This window comes from Gopherus flavomarginatus, chromosome 2, assembly GCF_025201925.1.
Source record: "Gopherus flavomarginatus isolate rGopFla2 chromosome 2, rGopFla2.mat.asm, whole genome shotgun sequence".
NCBI classification, from domain to species: Eukaryota; Metazoa; Chordata; order Testudines; family Testudinidae; genus Gopherus; species Gopherus flavomarginatus.
This window is the reverse complement of record NC_066618.1, coordinates 20,738,290-20,757,874: the sequence shown is the minus strand read 5'-3', so window position 1 is coordinate 20,757,874 and position 19,585 is coordinate 20,738,290. Positions and strand designations below refer to the sequence as shown.

At 42.4% G+C, this 19,585-nt stretch overlaps 1 protein-coding gene across 4 annotated transcripts in view; it reads right to left on the bottom strand.

Annotated features, from left to right (window-relative positions):
• Positions 1 to 19,585, bottom strand: part of RNF32 (ring finger protein 32) — a 56,385-nt gene continuing 36,800 nt past the window's right edge. For all 4 annotated transcript variants that reach the window (XM_050942272.1, XM_050942269.1, XM_050942270.1 and 1 more), the window contains 2 exons: positions 2,317 to 2,484; positions 1 to 1,629 (listed from right to left, as the gene is read on the bottom strand). In XM_050942272.1, the coding sequence (XP_050798229.1) occupies positions 1,387 to 1,629; positions 2,317 to 2,484 (411 nt within the window). In that variant the 3' untranslated portion in view covers positions 1 to 1,386. The remainder of the gene's footprint in view (positions 1,630 to 2,316; positions 2,485 to 19,585) is intronic.

Sequence of the window (19,585 nt, the reverse complement as noted above, 5' to 3'; positions counted from 1 at the left end):
TTAGCAAGATCTTTTTAAACTCTGTTTTCAATAAAGTCAAACTATGATTGATTTACAATGTGCTTTTTTTGTCAACATTTGTATTAAAAATAAACAATGGACTTTTGAGTCTTTGTAAGCTGTTTCTCCATGCCTCACAATTTACTCCTCTATAATATATGTAGGCCACATCGTTGTAGGAGGGTGGCTTAATGTGTGCAAAGAGCTTGAGAGCGTCTAACACAAGCCATTTGTTGAAGTTCAGAGTATCATTGGGGAGTAGCAGAGATCCTGATAGGTTCAGTAGGTGTTACACCCTTTGGACCAAAATATGGAGCACAAATAAAGCACAGGACAAACATACAGCAAAACCATCAAAAAGCAAACCCATACCTTTAACATGCCTGTATCCTAATTTTAGTTTTTAGTTAATGGAAAAACACACAGGCTATCAATAGTTTTCAGTAATCTTTGACACAAAACAATACTAATTTAAATATGGCCAGTCTACAAGCATTTTCGGCATTGTGAGTCACAGTTTCCTAAAGCATCTGGAACATTTTAACAAAAGTTTAGCTTTCAGGCTCTCCTGGGTGCATGATATTGAGTTAAGGCCTAAAATCCCTTGATCAAAGTTCAAGAGTAACAGTCCACAACTGAAAGGTTTTAAATGCATTTTGGTCTCTTCTAAACCTAGATGATACTAGTTGTTCAAGTTCCTGAACCATTTTGTTCCTTTATGGGGACGACTCATCCACATTTGCAGCAGAGCTATTTTGCACTACTTTCCATTTGCCTATAGTAGAGCTTGTAATGTGGCTTCCAGCCATTAAAGGAGAGGAGCCAGCCCAGCTGCATTCAGCTACTAAAAGGAGCTGAAGAAGTAATGCATCTCTTTCCACACTCATCAGTGGCATTTCCAACTGCCTGGGTGCTGCTATCAAGGGAATCTGTCTTTTCCTGGTGTTCAACATGAGTAACTCCAGTGGAGAGTGTGTAGATGGACTCCACGGAATGAAGAAAGGAGTCCAAGGGAAGAGTTCTCAGGGAGAGGGATAAGAAGAAGGGATCCTGGGATGTGAGGGAGAAGGAGAGGGTAGTATGCCTCTGAGAGGGAGGAGTTAAAGGAAGGAGAAGACCAGGGAGGGAAAACAGAACATAAGGGAAAGCAAAGGGAGCAGAAGACAGGTAAGAATGTGGAGAGCAAGGAAAAGCAACAAGTCAGAGAAATGGTAGCACAATGCCCATTTAACTTTTATTTCTATAATAGGAACATCAGCATCCACAGAGAAGTGTGTTTTCTCACACTGGATCTGACAAGGATCTAATCTCCTGTGAGGTTGTCTATCATTAAACCAATTAAAAATTCGATTATGCAGCTCATTCTGGACTGTTTACATGTTTATATCAACATTCCAGAATTTTCTTTTGATAACAAGAGCGACATAAGGGACAAACAAGTCTTTCTCCCAAGGAAAACTCTTCAAATGCTTGAAGACAAATCTGATGAAACATATGTGAACAAGAGAGCAGAACGGTCTGGCGTGAATACCGATTATTGCTGTTCTCAGAAAAGACACTTGGAAGATGAGTGATATGACAGAGTGGCATAATGCAAATAGGGCAGTCAAATATCTCTTGCCGAAATGCCTGAGGGGAAAATAAGAAAATAGATTAGTTATTGTAGACTGATAACTAAACGTTGGAAGCATGCATAGCAGCAGTACCCTGTACCACCAGAAGGTTCAAAGTGCATTTTGTAACAATTGGTAGTATATCCTTCAATGTTTAATCTACCGAAACTTGTTCTGTATTTTGTCACATCAGAATAATTCTGAAATATCTTTAATGTTACTTTCCTTCTTATTGAACACAGGAGGAATTATTTGTAATCATAAACCAAAGAATAGTTATTGTAGCAAAATGTTTAACTTCAATGTACTATACTGGTTTTAAAAAAAGTTTGCAGACATTATTTTAACGTATAGATAAGGGGTTCTCAAACGGGGTCGGGACCCCTCAGGGGGTCGCGAGGTTATTACATGGGGGGCCACGAGCTGTCTGCCTCCACCCCAAACACCGCTTTGCATCCAGTGTAGCTAATGGTGTTAAATATATTAAAAAGTGCTTTTAATTTATAAGGAGAGTTTCACTCAGAGGCTTGCTATGTGAAAGGGGTCACGAGTACAAAAGTTTGAGAACTACTGGTGTAGATTGACAAATGATACCAGGGAATTTTTTGGATGGAGGATATGCTGGAAAAAACTTTCCTGCTTTGACAAAGACTATAGTTGGAATATGAATTATCATCATCATCCAACTGGCTCCTAAACCAACCTGCATCTGTATTTTCTCCCATTCCGTTTCGCTTATTAACGGGGCAAATTTTTCCTCCAACTGTTGAAGCACATTTCGACTTGCAGCTATAGAAGAATCAATTTCAGAAAAAAACTCATCTATGTTTGTGTCGTAAGAACTCAATAACCGATTGCTGATCTCCTGAAACTAAAGAACAAGGGAAAAAATTGCCTCCAGTTAGAACTGAATTCTGTTCAACAACTACCAGCACAGAATTTTCAAAATGATTCATAAGTTGCTAAAAAATCAAGAAAACACATTATTTTAAAATAAACGTTATTTATCAAAACAATACTTGATCCTTGGCCAAACAGTGCATGCTACTACTCTGTCCAAACATGATGCATTGTTACTTAAGATGTACAAAGTACAGACATCTGCCTTTTTTGTATTAACTGTCCAAAAGTCTCTATTTTATACTCTTAAAGGCTTTAACTCGTACATGAAGACAAGGTTCGTTTGAAAGTACAGTTCTAAGCCCGCAAGAACACATTTCATCTTCTTTCTTCAGTTTAAAAGGTGACAAACTTTTTTAAAAGTGCCTGTACTATGTTTTGTTAACACTATTGACGGCATCTAACCAAAGTATGTGCATCAAACAGTAGTGCTGAATTATTTTTAGTGCATAATGCTACCCCCAACAGAAGCAGGAGGGATTGTTGGTCATAATGGCATGGATAAGAGACTGTGCCTAAAGGGATGGGGTGCAAAAGTGCATGCTTGGCAAGGCAGGAGTAGGGGCTCTTCTTTTCCCCCTTTCCCATTGGCTGGGTTCAAGGGTTCCTTCCTCCCACATCTATTTAAATTCTTCCAGGGCTTTTCCAAGTTGCAGTGCAGGAGATATGTTTTCAGGATGCTTGGGTCTGACTGGTTGCCTGTTTTGGGTTCAGGAAGAAATTTTTCCAATGGCTTTTTCCTCTGTTGCAGCATTATGGAGGCACAGTTCGATTGTACACAGTATGACTTGACAATATTAGGAAAGATAAGACTGTCTAGCTCATTGCAACTTAACAGCTGCTGTTCAGTGTGGGTAAAAAGGGCTGGAGACCTGGGATTTCACTGGCAGACTTTGTATCTAGAGGAGAAGGGGAGACCATAAGTCTTCAAGGACTGAGGTCCTGCATTGGTAACCTCTATTCCCTGTGGGACGAGACTATAGGTTTCAGAAATGTAGCTGGTGCCCAAGGGGTAGGCAGAATAGGATCTACCTCGAGTTATTAATTACATGGTGGGAGACCTATAACCCTGTGCTGGACCCAGCTAAATGCCTGGGATTTGAGAATGGGGGTAGATGTACAGCATCCCCCCTCCAGTATTAAATTATCAGAATTGCTGTCTCCCACTCAAATCCATCCCAGGAGTGTTTCATTCATTTGCCTGTAGATCCTGATAAAAGACTTATGTGCGTTATCCAACATTTGAAGAGATCAACTTTGTGGCCAAAGAAGAAATGAACTGAAGTAACTGACTCTCACTCCATCTCAGCCCAGCAGACTGAGGCCTCCGTCTCAAATAAAGTCCCAGATAGAGTCTATATTTCCTCTCATCTACTGTAATCAACACAGTGCCTGAAAGCTCAATACAGAACACTCATCTTAGAAGTACCACACAGCCTGCATCCTTTGAGATTCTGATAACATTCTATGGACAGGAATGGGTGGTAGGCCAACTTCTATGGACTCCATTTCTCTCTCGAGAAGAAAATGGGGATTATTCAGTGCATGTGTTCTTTTGTTTGAAGTCCACAATCACAGGAGTCAATTCACTTACAAAGTGACTCAAGATCACCGGCATGGAAGTTTTTCCATGTCAAAAGGGCCTGCATATAAAGTTTTCTCCATCTGTGTTTGACAGTGAAAATATGTTTGTTTCCCATGTTTGTTTTTTTCTTTTGTCCTCATCCAGATTCAGTGCTAGACCCCCATGCATGCAGCAAACTTTTTGCTTCTTTTGTCTCATTGCTTTGAGTACCCTATGCCTGGGGAACATGTACTTCCCTGCAAATACTGACTTGAAATTGGATTGCATTTGTAAGATAGGATGTAAGTATTAGACCTTCAATGTTAGGCACCCAGCTGAATGACTTGTTATAAAATCCCAGTCTTAGCTAACATTTCAAGACATGATTTTTAAACTTTGTCATTAGTGTAGTGCAGAATTAGTGGCAGACATACCCTCCATGTCAATTAACCTTCCAAAATTAGTTAGCAAGGTGTGTGGATGTTAAAGTCAGCTTTATAATGAAACTCTTAACTATGATCTCTCCATAATCTATTGTTTCTAGCTAAAGTGAATGCTTTGAAACAAAGGAAAACTTTAGAGCCACCCAGAAAAGGAAAATGATGAGAAGCTTTATAAGAGCAGAGATGGGTAACTTCTGTCTTGTGCAGAAGTTTGATATTTTTTAGTTTGTTTTTCCTTTTAAGCAAGAAAAGTGGAAACCTGTTCATTCACAGTGACTGGGAGACCCACTATGGTTGACTGCATTTTGCACTATAGCAAAACACAAGGGTGAAACCATAAAATGCGTTTGTTCATTTAATTTGTCAACTGCAGTTTAGGTTTAATTATGATATGAGAACACTAGTATATGAACAATAGCATATTTTTTTTAAATTGTACGATGAGGCCCCTTTAAAGCATCTCCTTGTAAAACTTTCTGAGAGGTGGGGAAGGAGGGGTTGAGAGAGAGAGAGAGAGAGAGAGTGTGTGTGTGCGTGTGTGTGTGAGAGAGAGATTGTCTAGTACACTGCATATTAGTGAAGCTATTCCTGTACTTCCATGGTATCCTTTCATTAAGAAAAGATCTTTCAGATTCCATCACATGCAAATATGTTCATTGACTTTACATTTTTTTTTAAAATCCAAACCCTTCTCCCCTTCAGTATTTGCCTTTTACATGATTTCCATATAGTTCTAAATGACAAAATTGTGTCTCTTTTGGATGAGATGAACAATATGTATTAGACTAATGGGATTTTATTTTAATCCGGTTATGAGTGCATATACTGCCCTGAGTGTTTTAGTGAGCTAAGTCTCTGAAATTACATTTATTGTAAAAAAGAAAAAAAAAAAGTTATTGGAGTCTTAATTTGCCTTACCTGAATTACTGTCAAAGACTAGGTTTTAGAATTTAATTAACCTGTTCCATCTTTTATATAAAACCTGCTTCTGCTCCTAGTAAAGTCAATGTTAAAGCTCACTGACTTCCGTGGCAGCATGAGCAGGCCCTTACCCAGCATGATTCATGGTCTCTGTTCAGAAAGAAATCAAGCCAGGATTGATTCTTTAGGAAAGTTTTTCTACAGTACACAGGCAGAACTATGCTGCACAGCCTGCATTATGCCTGGCTCTACCCTGGCTTTCAATGACTATCAAATTGGCATGTACCTTAGAAAATTATTTCCAGGAGAAACCTATAGGTGCCATCAGAAATTAGCATACATTAGAGCAGCCCTGAGGCTGCTTCAACTTTTGCTGGCGGTCAGGCAGGGGCCAGAATACCAGAATATGGCGAGTGCATAGATAATTTAAAGCAGTGATACTCAATAGGTGGCCTGCGGGCCAAATGTGGCCCACCAAAGCTTTGGGTGTGGCCCACAACTTCAACTTAAAAATGTTTATAATTAAGTTCACGAACAGTGATGCACTACCTATCATTTGCCTATGATTTCCTTAGTAAATAACTTACTGGCAGTGCTTAATTTGTAATGAAAGAGTTGTGGGGGCAATCCTGGCACAAATTAAGCACTGACAGGGAGGCTGGAGAGCAGCGACTGCTGGCCGAGTGCCAAGCCCTGAAGGTAACGCTGTCATCAGCAGCATGGCAGAAGTAAAGGTGACATGGTATGGTACTGCCACCTTTACTGTCTTCAGAGCTGGGTGGCTGGAGAGCAGCAGCTGCTGGCCAGGAGCCCAGAGGAGCCGAGGATATGAACTTCCAAGCCTAAAGGTGCTGGGATTCAGCCACAGCAAGCCCCAACACAAATTAAGCACTTCTTACTGGATCTTAAGTTCTCACAGTTGCATCAGCTGCAGTTGAGCTAGGACAATGCCCATTTTTCCATCAGTGATGGAAATGGAGCCAAAAATGCATGTGAATGGTAGTAAATGTCACCAGGTCAACAGCAAGAAGTGAGCTTTTAACCCAAACTGGACAGCAGATTTTCTTTTTATTATGCCACCTCATTTAAACACAAAACCTTTGGGTCTAATGTGCCACACCACTGTATCCGTCTGTAAGGTCGTGAATATGAAGTGCCACTTTGAATGAAAGCACAGTAAATTCAATTCAGCCTATCTCCCTGGCAGTGTTGCAAGATGTGACAAAATTGAAAATCTGATGTCTTCATATCACACTTCAAAAGCAATTTAAGTGATGCTGCCCAGGTATCTGTTTGTTAGATTTTATAAAAGTGAAATTTTCAAGGAAGAACTTTTGTGCTTAATACTATTAGAAACCTACACCACAGAAGAGATCATTTTTGAAAAGATAAAAGGCTTTTTTTGAAAAAAATGGTTTAAATATGTAGAAAGTAAACTTGCTTGTTACAGATGGAGATCCCTCCATGACAGGGAAAGAGAAGGGCTTTGCTTCATATTTGGCAGTGATACACTTCACTGCATCATTCACGAGATTGTCCTGTGTGGTAAGTTGTCTGGGGACTTGAAAAAAGCCAATTGGTATGGTGATGAGATTAGTGAACTACACACGCTCAACTTCTAGCTTGCAACATTGTCTTTTTAAAGCTCTTTTACAAGACATTCTAGCCGAATACAGTGGCCAGTTGCAGCACGACGACGTTTGCTGGTGAAGTTGGGGCAGGTGTTAAAGAAGTTTTGTGCGCTTCAAAAAGAAATATTAGACCAACTACCAGACCAACAATGCTTGTGAGTTCATGGAATTTATGAAGGATGTCCCCTCCATGTCACAGGTAGCTTATCCGTGCAATATAACTAGTCACTTGAATTTCCTCAACTTGCAGCTCCAAGGCCACGCAAGCAGCATCAGGAATCTGTTTGAAAAAGTGTGTGCCTTTCAGAGGAATTTTGAAATCTTTTGGACAGACTTAATAGGAAAGATGTTGCATGAATTTCTAAAAAATCTGATCAAAAATTTTAAAATGCCATTTGAGAATTTTTACAATTCTTAAGGATTTGCTTTTATTTGTTCATGATCCATTTGTTGCCTCTGCCGATGGACCGTGCCCTTCTGAAGCAAAGAACGTTCTTGATTCAATTGCTGAAGGTGCCTTTCAAGCTTCAGAGCTCAGACAACTTGATGGCAAAATTCAGAGAAGTGGGACTTCATGATTTTTGGACTAAATATGCTGACCAGTTTCAGAATAGCCAGAATCAAGCTGTCTATCTTTTAATGATGTTCGGATGAACGTATATCTGTGAATCTGGGTTTTCTACCATGAACATTCTAAAAAACCAACACTGCAATCGCCTGACATATAAGCATTTTCCCCGCCTTGCCCTGACCACCTACAAACCCATCTTCACAGAGCTTGCCAGAGATCATTGATGTCACCTCTCCCATTAGAGATTACCACAAACACAGGTAATATTATTGATTCATAAACTTTGTTAAAAGATAGAAACACTAATACTTAGGTTGTAATCAAAGATTTATTTTTTTGCAGCTGAAGTTTTTTGTTTGGTTAGGTTTTTTTGACAGCCTTCTGCACAAATGACCTGCCTCGTTATAAAACTCTCAGATCGGCCCACAGGTAGATCTAATTGAGCATCACTAGTTTAAACCCACCTTTGCTTCATTCTCTGTTTCTGTGATGAGCCCATGAGCAAAGTGACACAGAATATGGAACCTTATAATGTATAACCTCAGTGTCAGTTTCTACTCCTTTTATCTTTCCTTAGCCCACACTATGACTGGAGCCTGTGAGAAAGGCATGCTGCTGCTGGGGATGCGCAGACAGTAAAGAGAGCACGTACTGCTGCTGTGAGCTAGAGGCAGGGGCGGAGCTAGCTTCTTCCGGAAATCTCAGCAGGGTGCTGCTCAGTGGGTCAAAAGTTTTTTCCACATAGCCCATGTAACTCAAAGTGAGGAGCAGTACATAAGCTTGTCTGACAATGGCTGTGCTGTTTGTTCCTCTTTTCCTTTGTTGGACTCAGCTGTAAGAGGTCTCCCATTCACTCCTCAAAAACGCACCTGTGTTTTCCTTGCCCTACTCAGCCAAAGGATGTTGGGTCCTCTCATCAGGCCTCCCTGAGCCAAAGCCATAGAAGAATTGGAGGAGAATTTTTTTTTCCTTATGACTGATCCAGCAAGTTCCCCTGCATGGATGCTACCTGCTTTAAGGTTTCCAATGGATTTTCTGCAGAAGGACCCTAGCCCAAGCCATCACTCAGGAAGTGGAATCAGAGACTGGAAGACAGAAATGTAGCTAACTCTTAAAAATGGGGGTTTCTGCTAAAAGGCCTATAAATATTTAAAGTCTATACAGGAAGGGATAAGCACCCTTTATAGAATATGGAATTGGTAGTGTTAATATACTAGGCATTATGTTCACAGTTACTGATGCTAAATCCTGATCTGTGTCAACGAAAAAGTTATTAGATCATTTTGCTTTTCAAAAATTTGAAACTGATTAATAGGTAAAAGTGCTACTCAGCCTATTGGCTCCTCAGTACATCAAAACAACTTATGTCTGAAAGGATCCTTGAGTAATTAATCTGTATCTTTTTGTGATTTCATGATAGGGTCATTAGGGAAATATTTCAGCTTGAATGGTGTGACAAACTAGGAGTTCTAAATACTTTATATCAATATGCAAAGTGACATCAATCATTTGCAAGGCAACACACCAGTTCTAAGATTAAATGAAATGATGCAAACAAAAGCACCTTAGTGAACTCTGTACAGAGAAGCCTTCTTAAGTGATCCATCTTAATGTCAGTAAATTGTTTACTAATGTGTTGACTTACTGCAACCCTCAAAAGGAAAATGAAAAGGCTGGAGTTTACAGCATATCAAGGAATCAGTTGATAAGCTTTTACTGGTTTAATATCCTCCTAGTCTTGCTGCTTGGAGCCACTTCAAGTTAGCAACAGAATGTTTGCCATCACCACGTGATAAAGGAAGTCAAATGACTAAGCAAACTCCAGGACCATTATACTGTTTGGTGAGATTTAAATTAAAATTGTCGGGAGAAATCATGTGGAGGGGGGGAAGAGGAAACTAAAGTCAACCACACAGATTTACAAATGACTTACCTAGCTTCCCAAACAATGGTCAGGACTTTTACTTAAACTGGAGACAATGAAATGCATTTGAAAAGATTTAATTGCAGCAATAAAAGATCATACCTCAATTAAATGACTTATGCAAGCAGACTTTATAGATAAGGATCAAAGAAATTTACCACCGAACACACAGCATTCTAGGCAACACTTTGTTTTCTGTACACACTGACGCTAAAAAATTGCATAGCTTGGTTTCAGTGACCTTTCATATTCCCTTTGATCTAAATTAGTAAGAACTTTAATAGGTTAGTATAATAAGGGCTACTGTATCTCCATCAGACAAATAAAATACACTTTTCTTAACAAAGATATTTCAGGCCTACATTCTAATTCGATGGCAATTGTTTAAGACTGCAAAACTAGACCTTTGACCTTTGTGGGCTTGCCAAAGGAAGTAGGTCTATATTTTTAAAAAATCTACTTGCTAACCCCCAATCTCTTAATTGTACCATTGTTCAGTTCTGTTAGCAGCCGGGAAGTGACATTTTTAAGAGCATGACACAAGTTTATGAGAAGAGAAATGCATTTTAGAAAAGTTTTTTTCCATCTGGAAATGGACTGCTATATTACCCAAGTGTTTTATTAACAAACACACTAAACAAAGGTATGAAAGCTAAAAGTGGAGAAAACCAATTCTCATGTGAAAGCCAGAGAAGAGAACTAAGAAAAATGAGTGTGCATCCCTTGATTGTGATTTATACTTTCTAAACACATTCAGACCTGGGCAATCCAAATCAGTATGCGTTATCCACGTGTGTCTGAACAGAAAGAAGAAAAGTTGCTGCCCTACTGTTCAGTGCAGGTTCATGAAGTGCCTGTGAGCTAGCCTTGGAAATATTTGTAATTGAAGCTGCCAATTCTGAATCTTTCAACAGCATCATGTTGCTAAACAGCAACAGTGAAATTACCAGTATAAAGCCCCAGTGTTCAAGTATTACACGTTTCCCATTTTGCTTTTTTAAAATGGGTTTGAAATTTAAAAAAGGCTGGATATAAACTATTTTGTTTAAACATTAATCAGTGTTGTGACACACATGCTTCTTGAGAGTGCTACTGCCCTTGTTTCCTGTCATAATTCTGATGCCTTCCTTATTGTGTCAAGTTTCTCTAAGTGGCATCTAAAATAAAAAAGGTGATTCCAAATCACCAGCAAGAACTGATTCAAAAACCAAAGCAGCAAAGAAGGAGAAGAGAGAAGATGCCAAGGAGGTGCAGCAGGTTGGCCTTTTATAGTGGCAGGTTCAGGTACTATCATGATTGTTATACTTGCACCTAGTGTACTGATTTGTATATTGGGGAATGCATAGGAATTGCCATACTGGATCAGACCCAAAGTCCATCTAATTCAGTATCCAGCCTCTGACAGTAGCCAGTATTGGATATAATATAATAATGGAGATATACCCATCTCTTAAAGCTGGAAGGGACCTTAAAAGATCATTGAGTCTAGCCCCTTGCCTTCACTAGCAGAACCAAGTACTGATTTTACCCCAGATCCCTAAGTGGCCCCCTCAAGGATTGAACTCACAACCCTGGGTCTAGCAGGCCAATGCTCAAACCACTGAGCTACCCCTCCCCCCTTCAAAGGAAGGTGTAAGAACACTGCAGTAGGCAGATGTGGAAAAAGCTGCCTTCTCCCCTGCCCCTTCCCTCACATTAGGACTCATCCTAACCTCTAATAATTGGTGTAAGACTCAAAGTTTGAAGTTAGTATTCCTTCCAAAATGTTTATTAATAATGAGGACGGTGGGTGTTCTTGGTGTCCTTGTAAAGTATCCAATACTCTTGAATCCCTACACTCTTGGCCTCGACTATAGGTGACAGTGCAAATTTCTTAGGGAAAAATCAATCTGCAAAGAATTAAATCAACTCTAAGCCTCTTAGCAGACATGTGAGATGGCATATTTAAAAGTGTTCAGCACCTTGGGACTTTGCTTCCAAAACTGTGGCATTTTGGGGATAGGGACTGTGAGATGCTTATTAGAAAGGAGACAAGTTAATATTCTGGGGTATAGAAAATCTATCGAGGTATTTACATGGCTCCCCCTCACCTAGTATCTGAAGAGGACAGTCTCTATCTACCAAACCTTCAATTTCTCCCAAACTAAATTTAAATGAGACCTTAAGGTCTCTTTAGAAAGTATAGCTAGTTCTCTTTAGTTCCATCCTGTAGGTTTTGTAACAGTTACAAAGGCCTGCAGTAAATATTAAATTGTCAGATTTTTAAGGCTGAGAAGTATTTTTGTTGCAGTAGGATCCAAAAGCTCCAGCCATGACTGATGCGCCACTATGCTAAAGGCTGTACAAACACACAGGAAGATGTAGGCCCTGCCCCAAAGAGCTTACACACTAATGAGATGCAACAAGTAAGTATAAAAACTGTGCTAGGGAAAAGAAGACACAGCAACAGTAAACCTGGACTGCACACACACTTTTACCCTTTTAGCTAAAGGTGTGGGCTTTTAAATCAGTTTAGTTAAACTGGTACAACAGGATGTGGATGTTGGTTTAAACCTGACATATCGATTTAGTTTGCACCAGATATGAGTGTCTACACAGGAGTTTGCCCCAGTTTAACTACATTGGTTTCTGAGGGCTTGTCTACATCACAAAGTTGCAGCGCTGGTGAGGGGGTTACAGCGCTGCAACTTAGGAGGTGTACACATCTGCAGGGCATCACCAGCGCTGCAACTCCCTGTTTGCAGCGCTGGCCGTACTCCCGTTTTGTCTCGGGTGTAGAGGATCCAGCGCTGGTGATCCAGCGCTGGTAATCAAGTGTAGACACTTACCAGCGCTTTTCTTGACCTCCGTGGAATAAGCAGGTATCCCAGCATACCTGAGGAAGCCCTCTGGTAATCAAGCTGGTCTCCTTCCCCGGTTTGCTCTCGCGTTCCCCGAACCCCCCTTGAAGCCGCCCAACAGCGCTGCAGTGTGGCCACATCTAACACCACTTGCAGCGCTGGTTGCTGTAAGTGTGGCCACTCTGCAGCGCTGGCCCTATACAGCTGTACTAATACAGCTGTAACAACCAGCGCTGCAAAATTGTAGATGTAGACATACCCTGAGTGTAGTTAAGATGCGCGGGGTTGGAGGGGGGAAGGGGGCATGAGGTCCTTGTTACTCAGAGGTGCTTGGCAGCTTATAGGAGATTGTGGCTTCATGGGAGCTGGGTTTGGTGGCTGTTGGGGAGGTGTCAGATGGGTATTTGTCATTGACTAATCTGGAGAGTTGGGCTGAGCTGCCTGTCGCTTGCGACAAGGGAAGAGGGAAACTGGGAAGGGCTGAAAGTGGAAACTCCCCAGACTCTTTTTAGCTGGCTACTTCAAATGAGCCAGATTCACTCCAGTGTCCTAGCTCCCAAGACAGAGGTTAATTGCCCTATACAGTATCTGGAGTTCTTAGAGATGTGTCCCCCTATGGGAGCTCCGCTTGAGGTGCATATACACCCCATCTTACTTCAATCAGAGATTTTTGGCAGCAGTGTTCACTCAGTCTGCACATGTACCTATCCTTATGCCCTGTACTTATGGTATATAGGATTGCAATGGATAAACTGTCCTTAATTAACTTCTTTACCACAAAGTCCCACAGAGACAACACTCCAAAGCAGGGGGCAAGGAGGGTGAGTAGTAGAGCACCCATAGGAACCCACATCTTGAAAACTCCAATTACTGTACAGGATAAATAACCTCTCTTTCTTCAATGCGTGTCCCCTATGGGTGCTTCACTTGAGTTGACTTCCTAGCAGTGCCGTCTGAAGGAGGTGGGAGCTTTGCAACTCAATCTAGAACTGTTTGCAGAACCAAAGACAGCATCTGCCTGAGAAGTGTTAACTAGGGCATAGTATCTGGAGAAAATGTAGACTGAAGCCCACGCAGCAACTCTGCTTATTTCCACATCTTTCAGCAGAGCAATGGATGTGGACTGAGACCTAACAAGTCCTGCGAGAGAACGTTCAGGGGAAGGGTCAATGGTAGGCTTGATGACCAGCCGAGAAAAGAGCTGGAAAATGTAAGGGAATCGGACAATTTGGTGCAATCAAGATGACTGTAGCTCAGTCTTGTTTGACTTTTGTTCAGGACCATGAGGATTAGCAGCACTGGAAAAAAGGCATATAGAAGATTCTTTGTCCACAAGAGGAGACAGACATCTCACAAGGAATGATGGCCCAGACCTCCCCTTGAGCAGAAGTTCACGCAGCTCCAGCTAACAATGGTGGCAAAGAGATCTATCACTGGAAATTCCCAGGTGAGTAACCTGTCTGTGGATTTGTTGACTTCTCACTTGCAATCCTGAGTGAAATGTCTGCAGAGGATGTTGGCTATGATGTTTTGAAAGCAAGGCAGATAAACTGCTGAGAGAAGGACGTGGCAAGCTATGCACCAATTCCATATCATCATGGCATTTGAACAGAGGGAGGGAAATCTTCCCCTCCCCCAATAAATTTATATTGTACATCCTGGTTCTGTTGTCTATCGTTCTGTGAATCAGTGGTCCCCAATGCGGTGCCCGCGGGCGCCATTTATGTGCGGCCGCCTACTGACAAGGGAGCGCCGAGGAGCGAGGCTGCAGACAAGCAGCCGCCAAGAAGCAGCAACGTCAAGAAGCATCACCGCTGAAATGCCGCTGCTTCTCGGCGGCATTTCAGCGGCGACACTTTTTGATGATGCTGCTTCTCAGCACCATTTCGGCGGCTGCTTGTCCAGCGGCTGCACTCCTTGGCGGCATTTCGGCACCTTGTTGTTCGGTGCCCACCACCCTGAAAGGTTGAGGACCACTGATGTGAATGGACTGACCTTCTAGTTTGGGAAAGAAGTGCTGGCAGGCATATCTTATGTCCCTAAATTCTGGGTTACTGACTGTCATAGCTTCGAGAACACCCTTAGGTGGGAATATTGATGGTAGTCCTGGCCCACTAGAAAATCTACAGACTTCTTGTGAGAAGAGTGTATCATAACATGCAGGTATGCATTCTGAAGTTCGAGGGTTATGAAATAGTCCCCCAGATCACGGGGTGGGATGATAGCTGCAAATGTCATCATCTCAAACTTCTGAATCTTGATGAAGGTATTCAGCATCCTGAGATCTAAAATCTGTCTCCACTTGCCCTTCTTTTTGGGAATGAGAAAATATTTGGATTAAAATCCTCTTCCCTTGTACAGTGGGAACTTGTTCAATGGTTTCTAAGCAGAGAAGAGACAGAGTCTCCTATCTCACAAAAGACTTAAGAGATTGGTCCCTGAAAGGGATAGGGAAGCGGAATGTGAGGCAGGGGCATGGAGTGTAAGTGGATGGAATACCCTGATGTTATAACTTTGAATACCAATCTGTAGGTAAATCAGCTCCCATGAATTGTGGAAATGGGAGAGCCAAACTGTAATAGGTGAGAGAATAAGCTAAGCAGAATAGTGCAGTATCAGATCAGAATCATGAGTGTTCCAAGGCATCCAAAGGAGCTCTTCATAGATGATTCCTGCTGTGTCAGTGGGGTTGTAATGGTGAAGGCATATCTCCAGTTAGGTATATCTCCAAGACAGGTATATCTCCAATTATTATTAAAAAAAGCCTTTCCATTTGTGTAGTTTGGGTCTCTTCTTAGGTGGCTCAAGTCTTATGTGGTAGGTGGAAAATGGGGGTGGACAGGACCTCTGAGTTGTTTGAGACCTACTGAAACCTTTTTTTTGCAGGAATGTGTGTATATATACCCAGAGAGCAAAGGATAATTCTAGAGTCTTTCAAGGAAGAGGAGGTTACTTACCTTGTACAGTAACTGAGTTCTTCAAGAGCTTCAAGATACGTGTGCACCTGCGCACTCTTGACTGAAGACTTTTGTCAGTAGCATCTGCAGATCTGTGCCTGAGCCCTAGCTACCTTTGTGCTCCAGTACAAGGGTATATAGGGAGGAGGTGGACCTGCTGCCAACAATGGAAGTTCAGTGAAAGACTTTGAGGCAGAGGGGAAGGAGGGCAATCCTTGTGAGAAGGGTCTCAGAGGAGAGAGGGGGGGACTGAACTGGATGGAGTAGGCTGAAGAAACCACCTCTAGGATCCATCTGTCTGAGGTGATGAACTCCCAGAAAGGTAGGAAATGGAAGAAATGATCCCCATAAAGGTGTGTGAGGGGGAACAGATGTAGTGTAGGAGCTGGAGCAGAAGACCGTTTGTGACCCTCAACCAGTGGGTCAAAACAGTTGTTTTGATGATGTCACTGACTGGGAGATTGCAGTATAGGGCGGCCTTTTCTTAGCAAACTTGGGCTTCTCCCTGGAGAGTTCACCCACTCTCATGGGCTGGCGGCAGACTTTGTGAGACCATTGAGCTGTCTGTGATCTACTATATTTTCTCCTTGTTGCAGCTGTATAAATGTCCAGGGATCATAGTGTTGCCCAGGAGTATTTAAATGAATGAAAGGACCATCCATGGTGTCACTAAACAACCTAGGTCTCTTGAAGGGAAGGTACTTGAAAGTATTTTGTACTTCCAGGGGGAGGCTAGCGGACTGCAGCCAAGAAACTCAGTGTATGACTGCTGCAATAGCCATGCAACATGCAGCAGTATTGATGGCATCTAGTGAGGCATGAAGAGATGCCTTGGCAATTGTCTGGCCTTCTGTTATGAGGGCTTGAAATAATTCCCTCTGGTCCCGAGTCAGGTGTTCAATAAAAGATGAAAACATATAGCAGTTGGTAAAATTATATTTTGCCATCCGGGCTTGGTAACTAGCTATTCTGAACTTCAAAGAAGCTGACGAGTAGCTCTTGCTGCCTAGAAGGTCCAGACATTTTAAATTCTAGTCAGATGGCACTAAGCAGGACTGATGTTGCTTGTTCTGTTAGTTAACAGGTAGGGTAGGAGAAAAAATATACTCTGGGCCTCTGGGTGGGATGTAGTATTTTTTTTATCAGTCCATTTATGCATAGGTGGTATTGTAGCTAGAGTTTGCCACACCGTACATGCTGGGGCCACCACAGCATTATGGATGGGCAAGATGATTTTTCCCTGAGGAGATGTAAGAAGAATGTACAACAGGGAATGCTGGGGTTCATGTATTTCTTCCAATGAAATTTGCAAGGTCTACACTATATGTTTTATAAGGTGTTGAAATCACTGACATAGGATGATGGAGGATGCATGACAACTTCATCTGGAAAGGAGGAGGATTTGTCAAAGATGGTGTTTCTTTTTTCTCAGTTGGCCCTTGTTCCTCTATAAGATCTTCCTGTGGAGCAGAATCCAAGAGCAGCAGTTGTTGCTTGTAAGAGGACACTCATAAGATGCGACTCTGTAGAACTGGGTCACCCTAAGAAGCCCACCGCGGTGAGGAATAAGGGAAGGGAGCAGGGCTTCAAGGTTGTCCTTCCCAAGGTTGCCAGTCATATCTCTTGCTGGGAGTTTCCTCCTCAGTGAGTACCTGGTAGTAAAGTTGGTACTGGGGGCCCAGACAGGGTCCTGAGATTGTACTGGTATCCTCAAAGAGATTGTGTGGGGCTGGTGACCACATTGGTACCAGAGACTGAGTCATCATTAAATATGGTAGGGATTGGAGGCTAAATAGGTTCCAGGAGGTGAGTTGGTACTGGCACCCCTCAGCAACGGTGATTCAGGGTCTTCCAAAGATTCCAGTGCCCTCATGGAATCGGAACCTGGATGGTACCGGGGACTCTAGATAGGGACGCTCTGGATTCAGTATGTTGGGTGGTATTGGAGACGGTATTAAACTGTAATCAGTGTGCCCTTCATGTTTGGGTACAGAAGATAGTACCAATGACCATTTCAGCTTGGCTCTGGAGTCCTTGTATTCCAAAGACAATGAGTCTAGTGCTGATGCTGTTCTAAGTTGTTTACCTGACATGTTCTTGGTACATGGCATGCTTTTCTTAACTGGTGCCATGAACTTGGAACTGGAAGGGATGAGAACCTCAGCGCTATCCGTATCAGGATATGAAGTCTCCTGAGACCTAGACCAAGGAGATGACTTTCCCACTTTCTCTTATCCCATTCTGGAGAATGGTATCTCTTCTTCTTAGAGGGTCTGGATGGTTGTGAAGGGCCCTCAGGGTCTTTTGCTTACTGTCGCAGCAGAGCCAGTCACCGGGGCTCTGATCAACTAAATCCAAGACACAGGAGATGAACTGGATCCCACGAGTCTCAGAGAGTGCTCCAACAACAGGAGTTTTTTTGAACCTGCTTCTGAAGCCAAGCAGATCTCACATTTGGAGAGGACATGAGTCTCTCCCAGGCAGAGGAGGCAACTTCAATGACTATTGCTGAGTGGAAAAGACCCGTAGCATGTCTGGGAGGGTTTGAAGCCTGGGGTCTTGGGCATAATTGCACTTGAGTCTGTGGATCAAGACTTGAGAGGGTGGGGGAAAAAGACCCATACTGGCCAAATGAAGGGAAGGGGGAAACTAACCCCCAAAGTGCATACCGTGCTAAATAATAAAGAAATAGAAGACAATACCAAAAGAAAAGATGATGTGAGAGAGGTAGCAAGCTGCATAGCTAGGTAATGGACACAGCAATGCTCCTTCTCAAGTCATAGTCTTGAAAAGGAACTGGAGTGGCAGTGGGTCTAGGAGCACAGGGAGGTGTAGGGTGGAGGCATGACCCAAAGACACTGCTAATAAAAGTCTCCAACCAAGAGTGTCCATTGGCATGTGCATATCCAAATGCCGAGTACCCACAGGGACACTGCTCAAAGAAGAATATAAGGACTAATCTGTGGGCTCACTGAATAATTTGAGGCCATTGAAGGAGAGGTCCTCTACAGCATTTTGAACCTTACACAGGAAGCCTGAGGACTGAAGTGATGATGCATGGCACATGACTATGGCTGTGGAGATGGAGCAAGCTGCACTGTCAGTTGTGTCAACAGGCACCTGTAAAGTTATCCTCACCAGGAGCTGTCCCTCCACAGTGACAGCCTGAAATTGCTCCCTGTGTTCTTGTGGGAAATGCTCAATAAGATAATTAAATTTGACATAGTTGATGTGACTGTTTTGTAAGTATCACCTGACAATTCACAGTTATAAACTGCTGGGAGGCAGACAAATAACTCTTACAACCAAGTGAATCAAACACTTCTGGTCTATGTCATGTGGGCTAGCTTTTGAATGGTGCAGTCTGTTCCATTCATTAACTGCATCCACTCCTAGGGTGTTGGGGGTGGAATGAGAAAATAATGACACTGAGCCCCAGTTGGGAGTAGCATTTTTTTATCTGCCCTCTGGAGCTGTCAGGGGCAGTGCCAGGGGTTTGCTAAATTATGTTGATAGACTTCAACTGCACTTTAGTCAGAGGCAGGTCTTTTGGATTTTTTTCTAATGGAATTTGGAAGGTGTTTGCCACTTTCTTCATCAAGTCCAGAACTGTTTGAAGTCATCTGCAACAGGCAATAGGGGCATAACCGCTTCATCTGGAGAGGATGATGATATGTTTGTTTGCAGAGTATGCTCCTTATCAGCCCTCCTTTCTTTCTCCTCAAACATTTCTTTCTGCAACGATGATTGTTAAGGGGAAAGGATGAGTGTGGGGAGTGCTGTCTCTGGTGTTCCGCATGAATGACAGGTGCCTTTGAAAACTGGTGGTGATTATAATGCTCAGTGGTCCCAGTATGGCCATTGAGGCAGCCCCAAAGAAAACTGGGGAGGCATCTAGCACTGCTCATACCCTGGAGGTTGTTGAACCACCTGGTCATGGAGACGGCGAAATGTCCCTGGGCTGAATAATTTCAGGAGAGTCAGTTCTGGGTAAACAGGGAGAAGAGTTCTGAACTGACACTTGAGAGTCTGAAGAGCTCTCAACTATATAGTGTAATAGTGGAGAAGATGATGGTTCAGTGAGGGTCTGACTGTATGGGAAACCAAGAGGTACCAGTGATTCCTGGGGTACCAGAGATAATGCAGGTTTGTGGTACCAGGAGTCTGAGTTCAGTAAAGGAGACTCAGGCTCATCAGACACAAAAAACAGGTCCCTGGAGA